At 36.5% G+C, this 27,244-nt stretch overlaps 1 protein-coding gene across 1 annotated transcript in view; it reads right to left on the bottom strand.

The window, feature by feature from the left end:
• Nucleotides 1-12,468, bottom strand: part of MALRD1 (MAM and LDL receptor class A domain containing 1) — a 477,766-nt gene extending 465,298 nt beyond the window's left edge. The window contains 4 exon segments of the mRNA XM_039877626.1: nt 132-176; nt 179-271; nt 7,094-7,208; nt 12,289-12,468. Coding sequence (XP_039733560.1) covers nt 132-176; nt 179-271; nt 7,094-7,208; nt 12,289-12,468 — 433 coding nt within the window.
• Nucleotides 12,469-27,244: the final 14,776 nt, after the last annotated feature.

Below are 27,244 nucleotides of genomic sequence, written 5' to 3'. Positions count from 1 at the left end.
CAGGAAAGAAGAAGGAAGGAAGGAAGGAAGGAAGGAAGGAAGGAAGGAAGGAAGGAAGGAAGGAAGGAAGGAAGGAAGGAAGGAAGGAAGGAAGGAAGGAAGGAAGGAAAGAAGGAATTCAAAGCAGTTACCAAATATAGCACTGCTGAGATCATAAAATGGAGGTGAAAGACCATCATCCCATTTGCCTTTATCCAACCAAGTCACAAACTCTGATCTTCTGTCATATTACAGAGCCCCTTCTCAATGTCACATCTTTCATAATTCAAGCCTAATGAGAGAAAAAAGAAATTAGCTTTCGCAACCCCATTTGGTTTCTTAAGAAATAAGACAATAGCAGAAAAAGAGAGCTTAGCAACAAATGACAAATGTAGGCTGACATAAGAAATTATTTTTCACATTTAGGTCTACTTCATTAATGCAAAGCTTCTTTGCACACGACATTTTAATAAATCACCACACAAAAACCAGTGTAGCCAGATAGAAGAATGCCACATGAGGTCAGAAGACCGAGGACCTGGTTTTGTCTCTTATTAAATAAGTGCCTTAGCTAAACCATTCAACCACAGCAAGCTACAGTAAGATTAGAATAATGACATCCTGCTCTATCACCCTCAAACAATTGCTATGAGGATCTACTTACATAATGTACATAACAATATCTTACAGCTCATAGACACCATAAAATATGAGGAATTATTATTAAGGTTACATCTTCAATTCAACCTCAATATTCCTGCCATTCTGCCTTTTAAGGTTCGGACAGACTGAAATCGCAGAGGCCCCTCTGATTGAAACTCAACCAACCACATCTAGAATTAAGCATAGCTCCTCCCTGTTGAACATCGACGTTCTTGAAATTCTGAGTGCTTTTACTGCAGCAAAGGCATTTTCTGACTCTGTGTGTTGGGGGTAGGGGAGAGAGAGGTTTGGGAAAAGCAAGATTTGGACACTTGGTTGTTCACCATCGCTCTCCAAGTAAAGGCTTTATTCCATTATTTAACATCTGCAATTGTCACTCTGTAAATAAATAAATGAATGAATAGATAGATAGATAGATAGATAGGTAGGTAGGTAGATAGATAGATAGATAGATAGATAGATAGATAGATAGATAGATAGATAGATAGATAACCTCAACCATAAATCACCCCACCTGAGTTGTCGTCCTTAGCGAGTGTGGAGACTTTCCTTTGGCAAGTTTGTGTTTGCCCGACCGGTTACATTTGCCACAAACGAGTAGCTGTGGTGGTTGTTAGTACTTGGCCACCCAGTCACAAAAACATCATTTTGCTGTAATCACATTTGGACAAAATATTATTTAAGAATACTATATCTAGTTTGTGTTCTTGAGATCATCAGCATGAGTACTGAAAGCTGATTTTAAAATGTCATTTTTAAACAACATTAAGCCCACATTATGACCGATGATCTATTTTAATTTTATTCCTAAGTCTCTTATTTTGAAATATTTTACACACCAGCTGTATTCAATAACAGTAGCAAAAAATCTCAAGAGTCACAACCTATTGAGATAGTTTGTGCTAGTGAGTGCTGGGGTCAGGACTGGAACCCAGGTCTTTCTGACACCAAAACATGACCTCTTAAAGCTCTATTCTAAGGCCCAATTGTTAATCCACCGTCCCATTTTTACCAAGACCTAGAAGTATAAGTTTATCAGAGTGAGGACACCAGTATTTCCAGACAGAACTGATGCCATCCCACCCCAAAGCAAAGAAAGTTGGTTAGTCTATGCATTGCACCATGGCTAAATTTAGAATCTCCATGAGGCCTTTGAAACATTTAAAATAGCCAAAATATCCCAGTTATTACCTTATGGACCCTTAGTGGTCCAGGGACTCAGGTTGAATAAAAAATGTACTAAATGACACAGTTCTTAGACTATATAAATGAATTCATGTCATTCAATTAGCTATGCATGTATCTGCATATGTGTATCATTTTCAAGTTTTCTTTAGTTCTTGGCAATTTTTACAATGATCTATTTCGTGATTATAAAACATTCAAAACCATTTTTATAACCATATTTCAGCAATGATGTATATGAAATGTACACACATATGCACATGGGTGTCAAATGTTTTTTAAAGACCAACAAATTACCTGGCATCTGTTTGAAATGTTCTTTGCTCTTTTTAATACACAAGGATAATGATGATGATTTCTGGAAGTGCTAGAACTATAAAAATAGCTAAACAAAACATTTTCCCCTCTAAATAGTCTCAATAGGGGGTCTTTTTGTTACAAAATGAATCTAAAGATTATATATTTTCAACTAATTCTTATTAAAAAGGCAATCATGAACTTCTAATAACTACTGCCTTCTTCAAAAATGCATCAGAAAATTTTCTAAGTATTCATTTTCTCCCGATTAGAGAATCGTATACTTTAAACCACTTGAACAAATTTCCTTTGAATCGTGGCTAATTTACCTTTTAATTCCGTGTGCCACGTATCTAGGGTCATTGAAATGATTTGCTATATTAAAATCTGCCTCCATGTAGATTTCTGCTACCCCAGCCATCATTAAATTGTATTCACAGTGTATGGAACAATGAGGAATCGTATGCAGGAACTTATCAGTAGCATCCCTGTTCCTGGGCTTTCTGAGCTTGTGGAACTCATTATTTGTTTTCAATTTTATGATCCCAAAGGTCAGACACAGTGTAATCTAAGACGGAGGGTGTCTCCGTGTTGCAATTCACGATTTCTTGGAAGGCCCAGTTATCTCCTGAAATGGCTTCCACGGTGCCTGATTCTCTCATTAAAATGTACTGAGTCTCTCATAGATTAAATCATTAACACCATAATGGGAACAAAAATATTAAAGTATATTCTCAAGAGACAGTTAACTTAGGGCATGCTTCTGAAGAAATGGGAAGGAATAGAATAAAGTTTTTGTAGCAGTAATAGTGAGGAAATTGGTGCAGAATTCAGGATTAACTTGGTAAAGAATGGTATGGGTAGATCATCACAATGTAAAGTTCTTAGAAGACAGAGAAGATATAAGAATTGGGGGAAATCTAGAAATGGAGAGGTAAAAGGTATTAAAAGCACACCACTTATTTCACAATTTTGCCTGGGCCGTATCAATAATGCATATCTACTTTCCCTTTAAAGTTCTACAAGGCACAGCTGTAATCTTTCCTTAATCATAAATCTTACTCTTTAAGTTATGAGAAAATACACATGGCAAATAATTTACATTTTAATCACTTTTAAGCGTCTTGTTCTGTGATAAGTACATTCATATTGCTATGAGACCATCATCACCATCCATTCTCAGAACTTTTTAATTCCATACCCGTTAAATACTAACTCCTTGTTCCCCGCTCCCCCCAGCCCATGGAACCACCATTCTACTTTCTGTTTCTATGAATCTGACTACTCTAGATATCTCACATAGATGAAATCAAACCTTATTTGTCCTTTTGTGACTGGTTTATTTCACTTAATACAATGTCCTCAAGTATAATGCCATAGTATGTGTCAGAATTTCTTTCCTTTTTGAGTCTGAACAATATTCCATTGCATGTATGTACCACATTTAGTTTATTCATTCATCTGTTGAAAAACACTTGAGTGTCTTTTATCTGTCAGCTACTGTGAATAAGGCTGCTATGAACATGAATATACAAATATTGGTTGGATTCCATGCTTTTATTTCTTTTGGATATATCTCCAGAAGTAGAATTGCTGTATCACATGGAAATTCTATTTTTAAGGTTTTGAGAAATTGCCATACCGTCTCCACAGAAGCTATAAGATTTTACATTCCCACTGACAATGTGCAAGTGTTCCAATTTCTCAACATCTTTGTCAACACTTTTTATTTTCTGGAGTTTTATTTGTTTGTTTCTTTATAATAGTCATCCTAATGAATGGGAGGTGGTATCTCATTGTGATTTTGACTTACATTTCCCTAATGATTAGTGATGTTGAACATCTTTTCCTGTGCTTATTGGACATTTGTGTATCTTTGAGAAATGTATATTCAATCTTTTGTCCATTTTTTAAATAAGGTTGTTCTTATGTTGTTGAGTTGTAGGAGTTCTTTATATATTCTGTATATCAATGTCTTATCAGATATATGACTTACAAATATTTCCTCCCATTCTATTGATTGCTTTTTTATTCTGATAGTGTCCATTATTGAATGAAACTTTTTCATTTTATGTTTTCTTCCAAGAAATTTATAGTTTTGGCTTTTTTACATTTAGGTCTTTAATTCATTTTGAGTTAATTTTGTACATGGTGTAAGGTTAGGATCCAACTTCACTCTGTTTGCATGTGGATATCCAACTTTTAAAACACTATTTGTTGAAAAGACTGTTTTTTCCCAATTGAATGATCTTGGCACCTGTGTTGAAAATCATTCAACCATATCTGAGGGAGTTTATTTCTAGGCTCTCTATTCTATTCCATTGGCCTACATGTCTATATTTATGCCAATTTCACACTCTTTTAACTACTGTAGCTTTGTGATAAGTTTCGACATCAGGGAGTTTGGGGCTATAATCTGGTTCTTTTCCAAAATCGTTTTGTTATTTGGGATCCCTTAGGATTCCAAATACATTTTAGGATGGAATTAATTATTAGCAAAAAATATTATCAGAACTTTGATAGGGGTTACATTAAATGTGGATTGCTTTGGGTAGTATTGACATGTAAAAAATATTAATTCTTCTAATTCATGAACATGAGATGTCTTTCCACTTATTTGTGTCTTTAATTTCTTTCAGCAATAATTCCTAGTTTTCCATGTACATGTATTTTGTCTCCTTGGTTATGTTTATTACTAAGTATCTCACATTCTATTTGATGCTATTGTAAATAGAATTGTTCGCTTAATTTCCTTTTATGATTGTTCATTGTTAGAGTATAGAAATGCAACTGATTTTTATGTGTTGATTTTGTATTTTAAAATGGCTAAATTTGCTCTTTTTCGATAGAATCTTTAGAGTTGTCTACATTTAAGATCACGTTCACGAACAGAGATAATTTTACTTGTTAATTTCCAATTTTAATGCTTTTTTTATTAATTTTTATTTTCAAGTTACTCTGGCTAGGACTTCTAGTACTATGTTGATAGAAGTAATGAAAGAGGGCATTATTCCCAATCTTAGAGGAAAGCTTTCTGTCTTTCACCATTGAATAAGATGGTAACTGTGGGTTTTTCATACATAGCCTTGATTGTGTTGAGGTAGTTTCACTTTATTCTAAGTTTGTTAAGTGTTTTCTTTTTAAGGAAAGTAGTCTCTTACATAATCACAAAAGTTTTCATATAATTCATTTTACCATTTAGAAAATTATTTCCTTTGTGTAGGTAACAGAAAAATAGTTTCACATAGAATTATCTCCTTTACTCTCATTAACAGCAAAAAATAATGGCCAGTTCCTATAAATGATTAAATGAATCCAAATATTCTATTTAAACAAAAGTGAAATTTAATTATTCTCAAAAGCAAATTTCAATCAAAGATTGCCATTATTTGGCCTGGCAATTTGAAAATATTAATTAATTTTATCAGGAAATTTTTATAATCGTTCACACTGAATTAATTTTAATATTTTCATTGAGATAGAAACGGGAAAACCCTAATTCACAAAGGCATGTATTAGCAAATAGAATTAGCACTTCTACAGCTCACACTAGAATTAACCAATATTATGTAGGTTGGATTCTTGTCATATAGTTATCTTTATCCTCAAGTCATGGACAACATCTTTGGCAGTAATTGTGTCATAGATGGTATCTATGTCAATGAGAAAAAGATTACCCAACCATGTTTTACGTTCGATGTTGTTTAGGATTAGTACCCTTCAAAGGAGATCTATGGTGTTTGTAAGTGTCTGATGATTTCTGCAGAAATACAGATAAAGTGTGGTGTTCACTCTAATCTGAACAATATACGTGTTATAAATGTTGCATAGTTGTTTACATATAATTCTCTATTTCAGAATAGCAGCTTTGCCAGAAGATCTTACAGCTTTTTTAGTAGTTTCTATAATGATGAATACAGGGCCCTGAAAAGAAAATTATATCTCTTGCATGAACAAACTTTTCCATCAAGTAAACTAATTCAGGTACAGATGAACTCCAGTCATTTTTTTTTTCCTAAATAGGTTTTCAATCTCTCTCAAAAATTAAAACTTCTTTTCCAAACTCAATCAAGCATTTCAAAACTTATTCACTGAAAAGTCACATTTCTGGGTAGTAGAGAACATTATATTCTATTCCTATTTCTTTGATGAAAACTTATTTAAAGCTATGATTCAAGGTCCTTGCTTTCATAAATTTGATTGACAACAGAATGCAAACCTTCTCTCAGGATTCCTAGTCAAGCTTTTAGTGTCAACATGCACATATAGAAATGATGTTTATTGACAAACAGAAATGGCACGTTGGATGACAAGCTCAGCAAGAGTTCTAGTTATATACCAATTGTCTTCAGAAGACATTCAGCTTGTGGAAGAAACAGTTCACCATCTCATGTCACTAAGGCATTTTTGAAATTTTCAAAGGGAGCTCACAGACTGAATACCTTCTCGGATGATATCAACATGCACGCTTGAACCACGAAACCAAAGCAGGCTCCATTGCAAGACTGAGCAGTTTTATTTAATGCCACGGTAAAAGAAAATAGTGCAGCTGAAAATTCCTCCAATCATTCATTCAGTAAAACAGTAATCAGTCAGTCTATCTCATATTTAGTGACTGTACATGTTAATCAATCTTCTAGGAAATGGGGACAACTAGATAAATTCCTTACCCTATTTTGATTTTTTATGAGTCTTCAAAATATTGAAGAAACGGTTTGCATCTCTAGAGAGATGGCATCATTTCGTAAAGGCCTGTTTATTTATATTTTCTTAAAGTCTCATCAAGACCCGTGGCTCCATTAGGTTCACCTCGTTTGTTACATGGCTTCTTTTCTTGGAATTATGATAGAAACCCTGTAAAATTCCAGCAAAGTTTTAATCTCTTCCTTAGGAGAAAGACTCATTGTCCATCCAATTTTCAGAATGCATCGAGAATGCTCCAATTTGCTGCTTTCATGTTTTCACATACTCAAAGATGAAAGAATAAGCCACATTGCATATGGTTCATCTTTTCTTTCACGTTTCCACTGCCCATTATGAACAAAAATATTCCACAACTGTGAAACAATTTCAGACAGCAAAATCTATGAAGGAAATGATTTATGTTACACGTTCTGCACAACAGTATCCAAGTCATTCAACACTGCCAAGAATGACGAGTTCCTGATAGTGTTATGTGACATAAAAAGTACTTTATGAAGATTGTTTTCAAATCTAATAAGTACACATATTTAAAAAAAGCCCAGTTCAAAGTTTCTCTGAAGCCCATCCTTTGGAGTAAGATTAAGATTAGCTCTCTTGCAAGAAGAATGGTGTTTGAAAAAAAAGAAAGTTAGTATGGAAACAGTAAAAAAAAAACCTTTGTAAAGGTTTACTTTAAAATAAAATGGTAAAATTCTAAACAGACTTTCATGCTATTTTATTATGAGTCCAAGCAGGTACTTCTAATTTCCATGTGTTATCCCTTGCTTGTTGGAAAACTTTCAGACTTTCCATTAGCAAAAGTTTTAACAAGGAGTTTGTCAATTCATTTTCTGTGCACACAAAGATTTATAATTTTGGTTAAAATATTCCAAGCCTTCTTGAGTTTGTGATTCCAGCATTCTTGACTCCCCTCTCCCTAAGTCTTACCTTCTACCACCTTGGGCTTTGTCTCTACCAGTTGTTCTTAGGCATACCTCATAAGCCTTTCAACATAAACACTGAAACCAGTGCACAGTGTTATGGACTCAGATTTTATTCTACCATCGTCTTCATGAAATCTGCATTGCTATCCATTTCATCTTGCTTTTCTATTCATTCCATTCTTCAGGATATTTTCTATTCTATCCTCATAGGTACCTCTTTTTCCAGTTCACCTCAAAAGAGTAGTCTGCGATTGTGCAAATCACACATAACAGATATAAAAGTATTTGGGTTGACAATAAGGTATAGATAAAAAAAAAAAAAGTCACCTATATCCAAATTTTACTTAACGGAAACATTTGAAAGAAATTTAGGTACATATTCTGACATCATTAACTAACGAAGAATTCTATTTAGAAACAATATATTTTATAATATCCTCTAAAGTTGTCCAATGCATGAAAAATAGATTTTGTAATCATTGTTCTAAAGCCTCAGCTTACTCATATTTCAAACATGAGACAAATAGGAACCCCAGTTTGAGTTTTGGGTCACCATTAATTAGCCACATAACCTTGAGCTATTAACCTCTTGGCTTAGAGTCTCGCCTACTTCACATTTACAGAATGTGGCTTTGACTTTGAGGAGCTTGAGGGCTTTTCTCCTCTGTGACGTAATGGTTCTGAAGTTGTGACTACACACGAGAAAAGACCAGAAGATCCTCAGAGACATTAAAGCACAATGATACTTATGAGTCTACTCAACACAATAAACAAAAAAGATATTTTGCTATTTTTCACTGAGCATCTAATTCAGTGTGCTTAAATTGTTATACGAAATTAGGGTAAATATCATAGGACTCAAAACCATAGCACCCATTCAGGCCAAGACTGGAGTCTGTGAAAAAAAATTTAATTTTCTTCAGCTAGGCTTGACATATTTATTATTACATTTCTTACACATATAATTCTGTTGTGCTATGGACTGAATATTTGTATCCCTCCCAAATCCATGTTGAAGCCCTAATCTCCCATGAGGTGTTATTTGAAGGTGAGACCTTTGAGATGTGATTGGGTCATGAGGATGAAGTCCTGAGGATGGAATTAGTGCCCTTGTAAGAGACACTCGAAAGGACCTCTCCCTCTCTCTGCCCTGTGAGGAAGTGACAAGCAGAGAGCTGTTTGCAAACCAGGAAGAGAGCCCTCCCTCACCAGACACCAAATCTGCCCACACCTCGATCTTGAACTTCCCAGCTTCCGGAACTGTGAGAAATAAATATTCGTGTTTAAGCCACTCAGACTACAGTATTTGTTATAGTAGCTCAAACTAAGATATGCTGCTATGGTAAATAGGATTTTTAAATATTTTTTATTAGTTGTTTCATGAAAATGTGCATAATATTTTTTGCGTCCAAGGTACTATATAGTAAGATAAATGTTGCACACGAAGTCTCACATTTCATTCTGTTGATGCTTTAGCTTTGAGTACTTCAGTGAACCAATTACTTTTTAAAAGAGTTGATATTTATGTCATTCTATTGAAGAAATAAGGTTTTACTTAATATCTTATCAAACTCTATCACCTCTCAGTTTTTGAGAATGCATCTCTATGGTAATTTTCACATATTTTACACTTAAGTTTAAATTTATATGAAGTAAATGCATTTTGAAAAAAAAATTGTTTCTAAATTCAAAAAGTTTGTAAAAGAAATTGGGTAGAATGTCAAATCTGCATGATATATCCCATAAAATCAAAGTATAAAAATAGATTTCTATATTCTTATAAAAATAATAAATAGAAAAATTCTTAAAGTTGACATGTAGGTAAGGGAAAAATATTTGATTAACTGAATATATTTTTCCTTCTTTTGAGTCACAGTAAATTTGGAGTAAATTTGGCTCTAAAAGTGAATATAACAGCTAATTTTAATACTAACTTCAGGTATGCAAAAGTAATTATCTAAGAATATGTTCTGGAATCACTCCAGTGATAGGAATCTGATGCATGGGATGTATCTCAACACTGTATCAGCGTTACATTTTGTAAACTTCTGGTCGATTTGGATTAAGTGATAGCAACATAAGTAATACAACTGTATTGTTAAATATCAAGCAAAGTAAAGCTTTTATACATCAAATAATTTGGAGCAGTTGCTAGGAGAGAATATGGACTATTTCTGCGCTTAGAATTGGTCCTGACATTAAAATCAATAAATAAAAAAAACAGAGAATGAAGAAGACCAGGAAATGGAGAATCGGCTTGGAAGCAGACAATATAACACTTAGAGCATGATTTAATAAAAAACCATCCAGATTAATACCACGACATTTACCCTGGCTCGGGATGTCCATAAATTCTAATACAGAGGGATTCCTGTCAACACTAGGACCAAATAGTTGTTACACCTAAAAATTATTTTTCTTGCTCATTATATAGTAAGTGCTCAATAGCGTGTGTAAATAGAATTTATCCCATTGGGAAAATTCTGTCTTCCTAAACCTACTATCTTAAAACAAACAAACAAACAAACAAAAAACAACTGTTAACAGGTTCGAATATTCTTAAAATGAGTTCATTATGTAAAATAAGAAAATTCCCCAAAACCTCTGAATAGAATCTGCTGCATCTGAAATTCAAATTCAACTATGCCAATTTCATTAAGAAAGGTGAACATATTAATTTTCTTTAAAAGTCACACATGTTAAAGAGGGGGCACAGAGTGATTTTTTTTTTCAAAATGTGACTAACATCATTAACAAGTTCGCTTTTCGAAAAATCTCATCTGTAAGTGTAGCATCCCAAATTTTCATGAAGGAAACTGCTCAGCCATTATTATTCCTTTGCAGTATTTTCTCCCTCGTGAGATGTACAAAAGAAACTCATATTTAAAGTGATTCCAATTTTATCCACTATAGGTTATGGTCCACATTTTAAATAAAACGCCGAAGCGGAAACATCTCAGAAATGAAAATGAAAAGTGAAAAAGCCAGAAAGGCATATCCCAACGTAACTTTCTAAACGGAACCTGTTTATTCGACAGAGCTGTTCCTTCGCTGTCCTCCAAGGCTGCAGGTGATTAGAATCTTTCATGCGGCTGAGACCTTTCCTGCTGAGCGACTCTCTCCTTCGTGCATGTTAACCTTTTCCCTGAAGCAGGACCACGCGTGTTATCCCAGCAAGCACACCAAGGAAGCTTCAGAGAGATTAATAAGGAAGGGAATTTGCACTCCTTGGCAAACCAGCCGACTAGTTCCTCTTCACCCGTCACCAGAGAAGTCAGCGTGGGCTTTACCAGACAGGCCACAGAAAGGGCAGCACACCCACAGTCGGCCTCTTTGGGGAAACTGGACAAATATTAATGAATCCTTTTCTGTGTATTTAATAGTTACTAACTGCATGATAGCAATCCCAAAGTATGGGAGAAAAATAATTAGCCTGTTTTCTTTGACAGAGAAAATAATTTTCAGTAATCGCTTTTCTTGTTTTAATGTAAGAACAGCTGAATGTGTAAATGGAAGGCAACAACAGCAAAATTAATATGTAGGACCTTTTTTCAGCAGAAGAAAATGAAGAATTTTGTCAACACTAATTAATATGGCATGTGAATAAAAATAGAAAATACATTCGAGTAAAATACTCTAAAATACTAGAATTAATGCCTCCAGGTAACTGAGTCGATAGTTACCACAAACCAACAATGAACTCATTTAATTTTATGAAAGTATTATTTTTGAAAGGTGATTGTAGGTAAGAATGGCATTAGTTCCACTGGTGAAACGCAGTGTTCTTCCAGGATGTCATATTGCAATAGAAACTACAGACATGAACGTTTCTTTATCATGTCTTCCCTTGGTGAACAGTTGCCTTTTTAGTAATAAAACGCCCATAAGCAATGGAGCATTCCCCACGTTCGAGAGCTGGTTTATCTCACTGTACGACCTCTTATAATAAAGTGGAGGTTTAAGATCACACAAAAAGTAGATGGTTTCTCTAAGATCCAAATCTCTGAAGCTGGTTCTCTTTCCTCCATTCAGAATCAAAGAATAGAAGGCAGAGGTGTGCTCCAGGTGCACACCAGGACCGATTCGCTTGGCGGTACCATCCTATCGGCTAAAATAAAGTCTACTCACCCGTCCCAAATTCATTTCAAATATGTTCATACCGAATTCAAACTTAAGCTCTTAATTTCTATCACAGCATTTTAAAACTGCAGTCACAAGCCTCTTTTGAATTTTGCCTCACTAATATCACATTAAAAGGAACATGTGTGCCTATCACTCCTTCTGTGTAATCAGTAAAAACTATTTTAAAATACATTCCATCCTGTTAGAACCTTAGCAATTTGATATTGTTTAGAGTAACTTTTTATTTATGAACCTATCTCTTTAATGACGAGTGTTTTAGTTTCTAATTTACACTACAGGCTTATAAATGAAATCTCTGCAGGACAAGGTATCCAGTTGAATCTCCCTGGACCACTCATAGCCCCTGGCGTAAAAGGTCTGCCAAAGTCAGAAGAGACAGAGAAATAGAACTGACTTCGCTGCTCATCACTCTCGTCCTCAACTGATCTGTGAAGTCACACACACCGTCAAGGGGGACGGAGACCCCATTGCCACACTGAAAGGCTTCCTCTGTTCCTTGCTGAACCAGTGTAAAGAAAGAAACATAAGAGAGCCAAAGGACACAAAAAGCTTCGTTCTTCGGGAATGCCACCATTGCGGCCAGGCAGAAGGCATTCCTTGATGTCTATTACAGGTCAGGCAGCTATAACAGGTGAGGCCGTAATCAGAAACATTCTTTTTCTCCTCTACTATTCTTCCTTTTTCAGGTTTGCCTCTTATGACTGGATACTATTGCTAACTCTCTACAACTCTAAGGAACGACCCCCAAGGCAGTTCATTTACTCTTTCAGTGGAGTGTCTTTAGAAAATAATTAACTTGAGCTATATGCACTACTTCTCTATCTAGATAAACATGGATGTTAATTGCCCCACGTACATCGAGTTGGAACATTTGAAGCCTTTATGATCATCCTAAAAGAAATTTTTTTAAAAAAATGACAGGCACATAAATAGGAAAAAACACAATAGAGTTATGCGACATAGAAATGTTCTGTATTAATTCCTATGATTACTTAATCATATTCATGTAATTCAGAACATTGTTGTGGTTACGTAAATATTTCAGGCCTAATTAGCAGAATTGCTCTCTGAGAATGAAATTCTTCTCCTTTATTATTGAATAAACATTTCACATTGCTTGTTTAGATAAATTGAGAACGATAGGATTTTAAAAGTTGAAAGGACATTGGAGATCATTATTTTACAAATAACATAACTGAGAATCAAGAAAGTTAAGGGATATATAGGAGGAAACATAATACGCCGGTGTTAGAAGCTAGAATTCAAATATCCTATCACCAAGTGTGGCATTCTTTTTTTCTATAGTCCATTCACTCTTCTGTCAATTTATCTTCATCTGCTTTTACAAGTGAAACACATGATTTCAGATGCATAGTCAGAATGCACAGTATACAGAAGTTTGAGACATATTGACATATTAATAATAAAATTCTATGCAGCCGAATAATTATAGAAGTTATATGAAGCTGAATATTCAAAACATTCCTTTATAGTTTATTTCTTAAAGGCATATTTTTTCAACTACTTTTTAAAAATTTCTACAATATAACTGCAAGAGACAAAGTCAGCCCACGAGACTCTAAGAAGCCATTGGAGGATGCAGAGCGGGAGGACCACAGGTCAGGGACAGAGAATGTATCTGACATTTGAAGTAAATGTTGGGAAAGTAAGATTTTTCCCATATTCTAGGAAAAAAAAAAAAAGATCCACTAAATATGTATAAAGTTCTAAGGTATGGGCATTCAGGATTCTGGAGGAAAACCCATGTCCTTTGCCTGTCGTTGAGCACTCCACACAATCTAGCACTTCATTGCTCTGTTTCATTCCGATTTCAAAAATATTCATTCTCCTTACTTCTCTGTTTTGTAAATGAATATTAATACCTTGCCTACTTCTCTTTGTGTGTCTCTTAGACTTTGATTACCCTTATATTTCCAAAATACTCCTCCTCTCTGTTCAAATTATACTTTTTCCACTTTTTTCTAGGCTTTCTCTTCATGCTCATAATTTTAAATATCACCTATATGTTGTTGTCTCACAGATCTGTATCTGAAGTCCTGATATATGTTGCTCAAACCTATAACTTAAGTCTTCTCCCTGAGTATACACACACATAACACACAGACAGACAGCCTCATTCACGAGCCTACTTGAATCAAAAACTAAATTCATCTTCCTTTCCTCCACTCAACCAATCAGTTATCACTCCTATATTCTATACTTCTATGAACAGCACCTTCTTCGGTCCAGTTTCCCAAACCTATATGCTGGTCCTGGACCACTTTCACCCAGTCTACCTATCGCTCATCAAGTCTTATGCATTCTTTACATCAGTTGAAGACTCCATCAATTCTCATCTCAGCAATGCCTCGAAACAGACATTTTTCCTACTTAAAATGCATTTTTCATTCTTCAGACAGAGTGATCATTCTAAGGCCCAAACCCACTCCTACATATTTTCATCTGAAATCAGTATAAAAGTCGTACTCTTTAGCATGGCTTACAAACACAGCTCACCTTTTCAGGTTCACTGCTTATTATACTCTCCTATGTTCTTAGCCACAACTTCACTAAACAATCGCACTGGTAGTCCTCTGAACATGTCATCTCTAAACTCCAGATCTGAGATCCCTCCCCTGCCTCAATCCCCAGGTTAATACTAATGACTCTTGATTTTCCAGCTTAGAGGACTTTCTTGAAAGTAACTTGGCTGATTTCTCCAGGCTGGGTTAAGTGTCATTCCTGGGTCCCCTCACGGTTTCTGTCCTTGTTCGTCGGAGCGCTCACATGTCTGGTATGGTCATTGTCTGTTTAATTCAGTGGTTCCTCTTACAGACTGTGTAAGTCTGTATGAATGAAGTAGGATCATGACTTTTTCACTACTGTACCCCTAGTTACTAGCAGAGTTCCTGGCAGACAGCAGTTGCTCAATGGATAATTGCTGACTGAATGGAATTAATGAAGGTTTACAATCATTTCAACTTTTGCTAGGCATGTGTAAATAAATGCAATGAAGATGTAAAATTTTAAAATGCTACTACATAAAAGATATATAATTCTTGTGTCCAATGTTGCTTTTCCATTTCTAAATCTTGTGCTATTTTTAAAAGCCCTTTAGATTTTGAATTTGCGATTTTGTGTTACATGAGCAATTAACTCCACCATCTCTCTCACACTAAATAAGTAAATGCTTGTATCATGTCAAAGCCCATTTCAGGTTTTCCTCAGGAGGGAAGAGGAAGGAAAAGCAAAAAAGTATAATGAACCATACAAACAGAAACATTTCAATTTTACATCCTGATTCTGAATTCAGGTCTTATAACATTTTATATGTTCATTACTTTCCCTTTAAAAAAAAAAAAATCACAAACTTTGTTGCTGTCACAGTTGTTTATTGCCAATTTCAGTTAGGAAACGCCTTTATTAACTGTTATTGTCTACTAAAAATAACATTACCCTATACTATTTTGACTGTCATTCATCATTTAGATAAGAAATGAACTGGAATGATGGTACCCAAAGGAAATCAGCATAATTCGGTAGTATAATATTTTATAAGGCAAATTTATGTTTTGTTGCCAAAAGATAAAATTACTTTCAGCTGGTAATTTCCTTATCACTTTTTCTCTACATGTGCCAAATGGGGCAAGGAATAAACTGATACGGAAAGAAACCAGAGTTGTTTTTGTCTAGTTTATTGAGGAAGCAGGGAAAAGCCTTATAAATCCCAGTGTTCTGACACTGGCCTGGGTGCATCATACACATCGTCTCATTATGCCCAAAACACCTCTTGAATTGTTTCCTACTTTTATTTTAAAAAAGTATGACTCAATTGTCCAAGATCATGTGATTATTAAATGATGAAGCTTAGATGAGAACCCAAGATAGAAAAAAAATGATCATATAATTTTAATTGAATTATAGTTGACCTTTGAACAACACAGGGGCTGGGGGCGCCGACCCCCTGTGCTATTGAAAATCCATGTATAACTTTTGACTCCCTTAAAACTTAACTACTAATAGCCTACTGTTAACCAGAAGTCTTACTGATAACATAATCAATTGATTAACACACATTTTGTATGTTGTATGTATTATATGCTGTATTCTTACAATAAAGTATGATGGAGAGAAGAATGTTATTAAAAAATCATAAAGAAGAGAAAATACATTTACACTATTGTACATATTTATTTTTTAAGACCCACACAGTTTAAACCCATGTTGTCCAAGTATCAACTCTATATTGCCAACGATTTTCATAAAGAAACCCTGCGGAAGAATTCCAAGAGGGAAAATATTTGTAAGTGACAAAGTCATTTAAAGTAAACACATTGCTTTATCTTTTTAAAAAGATTCAGCACCTACTTTATGCTAAACACTGGGGGTGAGGGGGCAGGAAAATAGGAGAGATACAATAAAAAATAAGGTAATATCTTAACAGCATTTATAATCTGGGGAGAGAGCATAAGACATTTATAAAAAATGTACACACACTACTTATAGTTTTGGCCAAAAAAATAGTAGATTATATTTCCTATTTAAAAAGAAATAAGCCAACTCACAAACTACAAAAAAATTAGATGGTGGTGGATTGGAATATAAAATGCTTTTAAATACATAATTGAGTCCTGAGCCTCCAAAATGTAAAGCAAATCCCAAAAGTCCAAAAGAAGAGAGGAGGAGATAGATCCAACACCACAGAGTTTATTCCTGAATGACCATCCTAAAGAATATGTTAAGAAAAATTCCAGAATTAATGCAAAATAATAACTGAAAGAAAGTATAAAATGCAAGGAGAAGTGGTGACTAAAAATTGAAGCTATAGTGCAGATAAAAGTAACCCAGAACTCTGATCTTGAAAGCTGAGCTGGGAAGGTAATAAAAAAGAGTTGGATCTACATAAAATAGAAAATTAGAACTGATATCCTTGCATAAAGCCAGAGGAAGAATTTGCCAGGAAAAAATTCCTGGCACCTTCAATAAAGCACTTCAGGATTCCTATAAATATGATAATCCAAATAAGGGCTCAGAGTGAAAAATAAACTAGAAAACGACAAATGAGTCTCTATGACTCAGAGCCAGCACAAATAATCACTTAAGCAAAGGCGCAATAAGGTACTCAAAGAGTTCATATTTGGCATTATGTGATAGTGAATATAAAATAATTATGTATTTCAAATCTTAAAAAGATTAAGTTTTAAAAATAAGTGCAAGCAAGAAGAGACTAGGCATTATTTTGTAAAACAGACCAGGAAAAATATGATCATTAGAAATGAAAACAAAGTAGATGGTAAAAATAAGGGAAGAGGAGATTAATACAGAATTTAGTGAATTGGGAGAGAGATATGAAAATAATTGTACAGAATGCAACATAGAGATGTATGCAAATATGAACTCTGTGTGTGTGTTTGTGTGTGTGTGTGTGTGTGTGTGTGTGTGTAATTTAAAAGCCTGGAACATAGAATGATAGAACCAACATATACCAAATCTAACGTACAGGGATAATAAAAGAAAAAATAAAGAAAGGCAATATTTGAAGTAAAGTAAGCGTTTTCCAGAAATGAAGAAAGTCGTGAACTCTAAGAATCAGGATACAGGATTAAATATATATATATATATATATATATATATATATATATATATATATATATATATATATTCAACTGGTTACTTTGTAGTTAAAGAATTCCAAAGAAAAATGGAGTTCTTAAAATCAATGAGAGAGATAAAACATATTACGTACAAAGAAATATTATTTAGACTGGCAGTTTACTTCTCAACAGCAACAATGTAAGCCAATAAGAGAGTGGCAAGTGGAGCAAATGGAAAATACTGGAATAATGTTTTTATTGTGATGAGAAAAAATTACAGTTGAACATAAACTTAGTAGCAAATTAAATTCAGGATAAGGAAAAAAATAAAGAAATTTCGAAATGGTTAACCACTGAGAGAGTTTATTTCCAACAGATTCTATCTAATGGATATATTTTAAATTCTGCATACACCATTACAAGGAAATAAAACATGAGTTCATAAAACTAGTTGTAGTATATTTCAAAGACTCAGTGTTACACAGATGACTTTCTCTGATAGCAATGACATTCAGTGCAAAATCAAAAAAAAAAAGAAAAAAAAATTTAAAAGGAGAAAATTTTTAAAATACATAGCTAAATGATAAGGCATTGGGAATGGATGCCTGAGACTGAGCCACCAGCTTCTGGAATTTGAGACTTCAGGACCTGCTCAGTTCTGGTCTTGTGTATTCTGCTTCCACTGGTGGTGAGTGCTGCTTGCCTCACTCAGATTTATGACCTGGTGGATGATATTACACTCAATTTATTTTGAGCAGCTCAAGTTGCAGGGTCATTGTAGTCTCATGGTCAGAAATTTACTCTCAATCTGAGCCCAATAGCTTTTTCTCAAGAAGAGAATAGCTATTTGCTGGCTTTCCTCCAAAATTATAGGAACCTATAATGTGATTCTCTTACAGAGTTAGACAGAGTCTTATCGAGTATATTAATTTTCCACAGATCCTTGCACTGCGTCCTAACAAACTCAGGAACTTTACCTTGTTTTAGGTACCAGACGGCCTTATATTTTCTTTGATTTAGAGTTTAACAAACAAACTCAGGAACTTTACCTTGTTTTAGGTACCAGATGGCCTTATATTTTCTTTGATTTAGAATTTGTTTCCAAATAGGCTGCCCGAACTTTCTGTCTTTCTTAAAGATATAAGGTGCATGATGCAGCAAATCATCTCTAATTTTGAGAGTTATTTTCACTCTCAGAACTTCATAAAGGTACTAGAACCTGACATATTCATTAGGTTTATTACTCAACCTCTGTCATGCACAGGTTTTGTTAAAATATTTAGGGAACCTGCCAATCCATGCTTACCAGATTCTGTCAGAATAATGCCATGCTTGTAGTGGATGAGCATAACGTCCAGTGCAATGGTGAGACCATCAAGGCATCTGCAGACCATTTTATGACTCAGGACAACTGAGCTGATTGTGTTCTGAAGTACAACAGTGAAGGTATATCGCTGTGCTTCTTAATTGAAAACAAAATATTTCTAGCATTCTCTGTTTATTGGGATAAAGAAAATCAATACATTTACTGCAGTGATAGCTACACAGGGGACTTACTGATTTGTTTCAGTAAAGAACCTACGTCTGGAAGAGTAGCTGTTAGCAGAGCCACGATCTGATTATACTTTCAATAATCCTCCATTATTTTCCGAGACCCATTCACCCTCTGCGAAGGGCAAAAGGGCAGGTAAGTTAGGAGGTAACAGGAATTAGTGTGAAAATGCTATCAGACACTGAGTACCTGTATTCCGAGCACCTATCCAGCCACGGGAAGAACAACCACAGCAGTTTTACAGAACCCATGAGCCACTGAAAGGTGGACTTGCACGTAAATCCCATTCATCACCTAACCTCATATGTCCCAACTCTGAACAATAGAACTATGGTGATTTTCCCGATATCCAGGGTTTACTATAACCTTAGAACCAGTGTCTACTTCCCATCTTCCAGTGAACCATTACCATTAAATAGCACAGGCCCAAAAGAACTGTGTTGTTGTTTGTTTGTTTTTTTTGTATCAAACCATGTAGGATTTTAATAAGTGGCCCACCTCTTTTATTCCTGTGGATCACAAGATCCGTTAGCCACCAGAGTAACTGGCTTTGCTGACTATTATGGTAATATTATAGTAATCATGCTATCCTTGCCCTTGACAACTTAATTTTGTTATTGGCCAGCATTAGTTTCAGATACTATCATCTCCATTTCATCTGAAATCTACATAGGTCAACCACTACGGCATTTGGAAAGAATACTGACAGCCTCCTCATCAAAGCACTTTTAAATGATTTAGCACACAATGTCTTCTACACCTCAATTCAAATAGAATAGGAGATGAATAAATAAACTACCTCCACAGTCTTACTGGTTACCACTTGTTATTGGCTTCCAAACAATCCACTCCAAAATTCCTATTTTCCTAAATCTTGAATTCCTGCCTGTTCTGGCTTCTCAAATTCATATAACATAAGCCTCCGTAGAGACCAAGTCTCAACCAGCCGAACTGAGCAATCAGTTAGAACCTATTCCAGATGCTCAAAAATAAAGAAGTTTTCAATTCCATTCAAAATTATTTTTCTCCTTAACTAAACCAACCTCTTTACCCCCATATATAGTCCCTATTTTCTACTGATATGATTTAGCAAAGGACTGAAACCCTTTTGATGTATTAGTCTACTCTTCACAGCTCTGCTCATAGTTCTGGAGTAGTAAGGATGGTGGGAATGAGACATGAGGGAAAATGATACACACAAGTGGGGTAACACCTCCAAATGAGGTGACCACATATCCAGACGAGTAGGGACCAGGTCTGTCAGATGGAGGAAGGGCTGCTTCTTTTATCAAGGGAAGCTGGGGCGGTTACTGGAGAGATGGTAAGGGATTAGAGATACTTGCAGTCATCCAAACCCTCCCCAACTCCCATTCCAATTCTTAGAGTTTCACATTGTCATAATTGATGCTCTAACATTTACACAAGAACCTCAGTAGGTCTAAGAATTTCAACTACACTTTAAAATGGACAAATTGCAAAAACAGACTCAGTCTAAGAAAAAGAAAAAGTTATTTTAGGGGAGTATAAAATTTCCCGGTCTTTGACCATGCCTTGGCCAAGGTTCAATAGCCCAAGTCTGTCATTTTCTTTAAGAATTGCACCCCACCAATGGCACAATCCTTGTATTCCTCATTCCCAACCATGGTGGTTTTCAGAACTGCGACTTGGTCTGCCAAATCCTCACCTTCAATATACCCCTCAGTCTATATCAACACACATAAAATTTTAGCATTTTTGCCACAAAATACAGTGCCAAGTCCCATAATGCTAACAGGATTTTCACTGCTTTGAAAGTTCAGATACCCCCATTCTACATACCAATTTCTTTGAGAAGCTATAGCTGGCCCGTCGACCCATCCTTGTGAACAAGTATATTATCAATTAGGGATCAGTAACACACAAGAGAGAATATTCCATTAGCTTTAGCAGAAAACAACTTTTTAACAGCTTTCAGCTTGTCTCGAAATCCATTGGAAGGGCTGAAGAATAAACTTTCTGAGACATTTTTAGGACTAGCTCACAGGTTCCCAAATCACAAGTCTGTCTTGGCATTTGCCTCTTAAAGGACCTGGATTAACACACACAGTGTTGGGTACCCAGGTAAATGCTCACAGGAATTTGGGAAAGGGCTTAGAAAATAATTATAATTTATATTTTCCATGATGTTGCAGAATTCTTCTTCTTATAGACCTGGCCATCTTTCAATGAAGGGGTTCCAGATATGAAAAATTGGCTCAAGTCAGGCCTCTGTCTACTAAGAAAATTCAACTGATGATGTAAAAGTTTCCACACAGAGAGCACCAGGCCCAGATGATACCACTGGTGACCTGTACCAAACAGTTAAGGAAGAAATTTCAATTCTTGATAATCTCTCCCAGAGACTTGCTCAATGACTGTCAGCTTCTCTACTTTTTTGCTCCTGCTTCTAAGTCAAGATCAGTCACAGAAAGTCAAACTTGTCCCCTCAGCCATCACATAATATGCATCACTTGCTGTTAGCCAGTCCACCTCCAGCTTCCCCAGGCCAACGACATCCACTCAGGGTGTACCTGAAGGTCTCCCCTCCAACCTCTTTTTTTTATTATAAAGCTTCCCTACTTCTCTGCCTGACTTTGAGTCTCTGTACAAGTGACAGTGGCCCAGTCCCTTGCTATAGCAAATTCCGAATAAATAGCCTCTGTTTATTCTCATCAGGTGGTCTTTCTTTACTGCCACACTGGTAAGGGGCTTTAACATGCCCGCCCCTCACTTCACTCTGGATCTCCTGCCCACCCTGGGAGAGGACACATCAACTCAGAAACTCGGAGATGAAAGTGCATCAGATGTGTTTAAAATATACAGATTCGGTGTGTCCTGTCATTTACATGAGCTCTAGCAACCAGATGCACTTTTCATCAACACACAGTACTACCTGTTTGGGGAGGAAACAGCCTGCTTGAGCAGGCGACAGCCAGTGCACCTGCCCAAAGTGACTCATGGCAGATCTCCAGCCTATTCTTATGCTCACAACCAGGGGCCTCCCCTGCTCACACACACACCCCATGGCCCCAGGGAGAAGGAGAGTAAGACAGAAGGTCAACCTCTCACCACTCCTGATGATACCACACTGTCTACGAGCTCGATGGTTCGGGGCATCCTGCAGAGCAAGAATCCTCAGGAGCCTTGTGCAGACATTCCTATCCCACATTCTTAGGGTCTAAGGGTTTCCAGGCCAGGGCCCTGACCTGAGAATATAGCAGACCTGCCTTTCCTGAACATTTAAATATCTCCGGAACTTGGCAGCTGCAACGATTAGACGCCAGTCTCCTGCCCAGCCACACACATGCCCACTCTTCCACTGCTGGCTCTAGCTCAGCCTTGAACTTCTTGCTAAGGACTCACAGTTTCTCATCACCAGTCCGCAGAGCGCCAGCACCATTTGGCGGTAACCAGTCCCTTCTGTTGTCATTGAAAGCCCTGTTTTCCCCTATCTTTGAAATATCCTAATCCTTGCACCCTCAAGGGCATTTATTTCCCAGGTCGCTGCTGGTGCAATCTTTAGCAATTGTGCTGTCACCTTGTGTCAGGGCTTATTCTGCACCACATACCATTCAAGGTGTGTCCATGTTCCCCACAAGGTGTTAAGTGTGTCAGTCCCTGAACCTCACCTTACCACCTCCTTCCTAGACCACTCAGTACCACATGTTATCAGGTCCCCTAAGAGCAGATGCTAAAATGGAGAATAAGAGATTGGGGTGGGGGACTTCTCAAGATGAATAAAGGGCTGGGAGCTGGAGAAGGAGGAAAAGCCTTCCAGCACCTTGGAGAGACGAGGGAACGAGGATTGGATAGCAAAAATCTGGGACTATAGAGAGCACAGAGAATTTTTCAGAAACCATTCCTTAATTGTTTAGATGTTATAACCAAGCTAATGAAACCAACTTATGAGAGCCATTCCTTTTCCAAACTAAACATATAATTTTGCCTTTCAGACTTGAAAATGTTGTGTTGAGAATTTTGTTCCCATCGGCCTTGGGCATATAGTGGGTTGATCGTATTCCTAGTTGAAGAACAGCTGTCCAGAGACAGTGTAGTAATCAAAACTGTATGATCTCTCAAACTGCAGGATTCTAGCGCCTTCCTCCACAGTGGGGTGGGTGTTTGTTATTATGGGTTTCCGTCATAAAATAGGTACAACTCTACGGAGAGCTAACTGTGCAGAAGTGAAGAGAGTGTTAGAGAAGTCATATTTCCAAAATAATATTAGAGTTTCTCTCTTTTTAAATATCTATAAGCACACAGTTAAACTTTTTTAGCCACTTTGCACTCAGGGCATTTCATGCTTTGACTTCTTCCCTCTCCATTAAAAGAGACAACCTGTACCAACACAATGCCCATGACCTGAGTTCCTCTCCAGAAAAAAACAGAAGCAGTACCAGCCTCCCGTCGAATCTCTGGATTGGGGGCATGTACTCCCCAAGGCTGAGGCCCAAAAAGAAATTATTTTATCGGCTACGACAACCTGTGAATAGATAGAAGAGAATGAAGAGGACACTGAGTTGCTCTGAATGCTAATTCAGTCTCTAAATTTTTGCAGTGACTTCACTGCCCTCTTTCCTCAAATCCCCTTACCCCACCTTCCATCTCTCTCACTGACCAGGAACAGAACAAGTGCAAAGTCAGCTTTATTCAACTGCCCCCCACAGATGGGTGAGGGAGGAGGGTTTATTGGAAATATGCGTTAGGGCTGGAGTCTCTCAATCAGATTTTACTGATTGCCAAGCGCTTTTTTAAGTTTTAAGAACATAAAGGTCAGAAAAATTTCATGTTTTCACGTGCTTATATTTGAATAGAGGAACCATCCAGTGAAAAATTAAACAGTTAATGATATAGAAAAGAGAAAGAGAGAACAGAGAAGCGAAGGAAGGAAGAGGAGAGGAGGGAGGAAGGAAAGAAAAACTTGTAAATACTCTTCAGTCCTATGGGAGAAAAAATAAACAGTAATGTGATGGCTAGATATAGAGCCAGAGGAGAGAAAGAGCAATCGAGGGGATAGTTTCATAAACTATAGAAATGTCTAACCAATGTACTATATACTTGAAACTAATAATAAAAGAAAAAAAAAAGAAATGGTAATAGAAAGTAGATGGAGAGGTGATTTTTTAAAGAATGTGCCATTTAAACTGAAGCTTAAATATACGTGTCACCCATGGAAAGATCTGGAAGAAGTACATTCCAAGCAAATAGAGCAGTAAGTGCAAAGGCCCTGAGGTGGGAACAGATACGCGTTCCCCGGGACACAGGTGTGAGGAACAGGCAGCCTGTCAGTGCAGCTGAGCACATGAGAGTGAGGAGGAGAGCTGGAGGTGAGGTCAGAGGTGGGAAGAAGCCAAATCACCTAGGGAGATTTGCCTTTCGGGTATAAACAGACAAAAGCCATTAGGAGATTGTTTTTCAGAAGCAATTCATCATCTGATTGTCATGTGGGCTCTCATTTGGAGGATGGGTAGGAGAGGAACCGGAGCGGAAGCAAAGTAACCACCTCAAAGGCTGTGTGTGGCGGGATACAGGTGAAGAGGGAAGAAGCCAGTTGGGTTGGATGGGAAATTCAAGAACCGAGATGGCTCTGGAAATGAATCCTCTCTCTGTCTCTGTCTGTCTGTCTCTCAGTCTCTGTCTCTCTCTTTCTCTCTCTCTCTCTCTGTCTCTCTCTCTCTCCTCTCTCGTTGTCTCTGCACATGTATGTGGACTTTCTCATGCTCCAGAGTTGCTTCTTTCCCTTCTCTCTACTGGGAGCTTCAGCTCCTGACTCACAAATTTTGCTTCCTCGACTGTTCCACTGTAGCTCGAAGACGCCCCCTCTCGTGCCTGCTCCGCCCCTCTCTAGATGTCAAGAACTTTAATCATAGTTTCATCTCTTTGTTCATTCAGTCTCTGTGTTGATTAAGTCATGTTTCAGAAATGAAATGGCCCAGCTTTTCTTTTCATGCTAATATATACAGTTATTTTATAGTATTTAATATTGATTTTGAATTTAAGGAATAAGATAAAAATATTGATTTCAAATTTCGGGAAAATGGCATATTTTAAAACAGACGTCTCCTAGTTACTCTCTATTCAATTTATTTTTTAAAAGATTATACTTGTTCAACTTGAAGACATATTTTCTAAAACTTATAACCAAACCAGAGATTTATCTCATGGTTTTTCATATAAGGCTACTTAAAAGAAGGCTTTGTGTAAAGTAAGATAGTATGAGAATGCCAATAGCGTTCTCATGCTCTTGCTGGAAATTTATAGGAAATCCAGTCTCCCAGCTGAATAACATGTTTTTATTGGAAGTTAAAAGTAACGCTCTGATAGTGTAAGATGCTAGAGAACCTAAGAAAAACACTAACTGCAGGATGAAGGGAATAGGGTCCTTTCTCCAGCAAGGAGCCACCTCCGTGTAACGTTTGGTTTCCTTTGTGAGCAGCGTGGTCAGCACACAGCATAGGGAGAGCAACCAACTGGTGCTCACTGGGCTTTAGATCTGAGAAAAGAGGAACCTGGAATAGTGGGGTCCAGGTTAAGCCTCAGGATCCCATGCTGGAGCAGCAAGCTAGCTTGAATAGACGCCTCTCCATGTTCCTCACAGCTGGGACAACACATCCACACGAGGGCTAGGATTTGGTAAAGTGGAAAAAAGTTGAAGAAGATAGTTGTCTACGATGTGATTTTATCTGAGTTTATCCCATTTACTGAACTCTGTATCAGACTGTGAACGGTACATGGGGAAAGAACAAACACTCTGTTTTAGTATGATAGACATTCCTAGGTAAAAAAAAAAGCTGGTAGGTATATGAAAATCTTAAATTTGGCAATACTGAAACCCTGTTTAGGAAAAAGAAATCCTGTTTAAAATAGAATACACGTAAGTTTACAAAATCTGCACAAAGATATTCTATATAATTGAGAAGAATCCCACTCCAGTCGTCTGTTATTTCCTTTTGTACTTAAATCACGTATGTAGGTTTCTAGTACAACTCCATTCTTCCACGTAAGGATTATGAGTAGCTGCTATTTGTCAAGCATGCAGCTTAGCACTGGGTATGCAGGGCTGATTATGGCATTGCCCCAACTTCATGGAAGTAACAGTAAAAACTCAAGAACTGCATACCAACTTATTCCATGAAAGGCGTATTTAATTGATTCAATCTATATTCAGAATTTATTTGGAACTCCTTTGAAGACACAGAATACTTTGTTTTGAAGGATATCGATGACACTTTTATAGCTCCTCCTCTGTAGATGGCATTGCAGGGGTAGATCGCAGCCTCATTTTTTTCCAAATTTCTTCCAAACTGTAAGCTATGGATAATTTTCATTTAGCTTATATGATTTTCTGAATTTACCAAATCTTAACAAATATAGTTTTCAAGAAAAAGAATAAATTTATTTTACCTTTCATGATGTAGTTTAAAGCACAATATAAAATCTCAACTGAAGAAATGACAATCATTACAACAAGGAAAGTCTGAGTTTGTACTGAGAATCTGGGTTCTAGCTCAGGGAAGACACTTCTGTGGGATCGGACTTATTTTCAAAGGATGAAATATAGCTTTAAAGACTGAAATAGATCACAGGAAGGAAGTTTGATTTCATCCCCATCAAGACTCCTAGATAATACATCTTTGAAGTCCAGGACTCACTTGTTCCCTTGGTATAGAAACCGATACATTCAGTTCTAACAATATTCCCACAGCAGTACTTTAAAAAACTTTTGAATACTTTAGCTGCGCTGAATGACATAAGTGTCACTCTGTACATGGAATGCAGCCAGCTATTGAAACCAGAATTTCACCAGACCAAATGAAAAGAATTATAGTTTCTTAAAATAATGATGCTTTCGAAATGTTCTTGAAATATTGTATTTGAACAGTTCTCTTATTGCCAAAATGTTCTAATTTTCTTTCTCTATCCCATTTATTTAACTCTTAAATAGAAAATGCATACACTGCTCTTAGAACCCAGAACCACTATCACTGAGAGCTTATTAAAATGAGTCAGTCTACATTTTTAGTCTTCTAGTTCAATTGATATAAGTCTAAGACTTCCATTCACCCATAAGGTTAGCTCTGCACCCATTTGGCAGATGGCAGTGGCATAATCAGTGCCTTTAAATCGGTTCAGATCTCCCAGGGAATTCAGACGACTCAAGGAAAACACTTCAGTCAGTCATCTTT

This window comes from Pteropus medius, unplaced genomic scaffold (assembly GCF_902729225.1).
Source record: "Pteropus medius unplaced genomic scaffold, Ma_sr-lr_union100, whole genome shotgun sequence".
NCBI classification, from domain to species: Eukaryota; Metazoa; Chordata; class Mammalia; order Chiroptera; family Pteropodidae; genus Pteropus; species Pteropus medius.
This window is presented reverse-complemented; position numbering and strand designations above follow the sequence as displayed.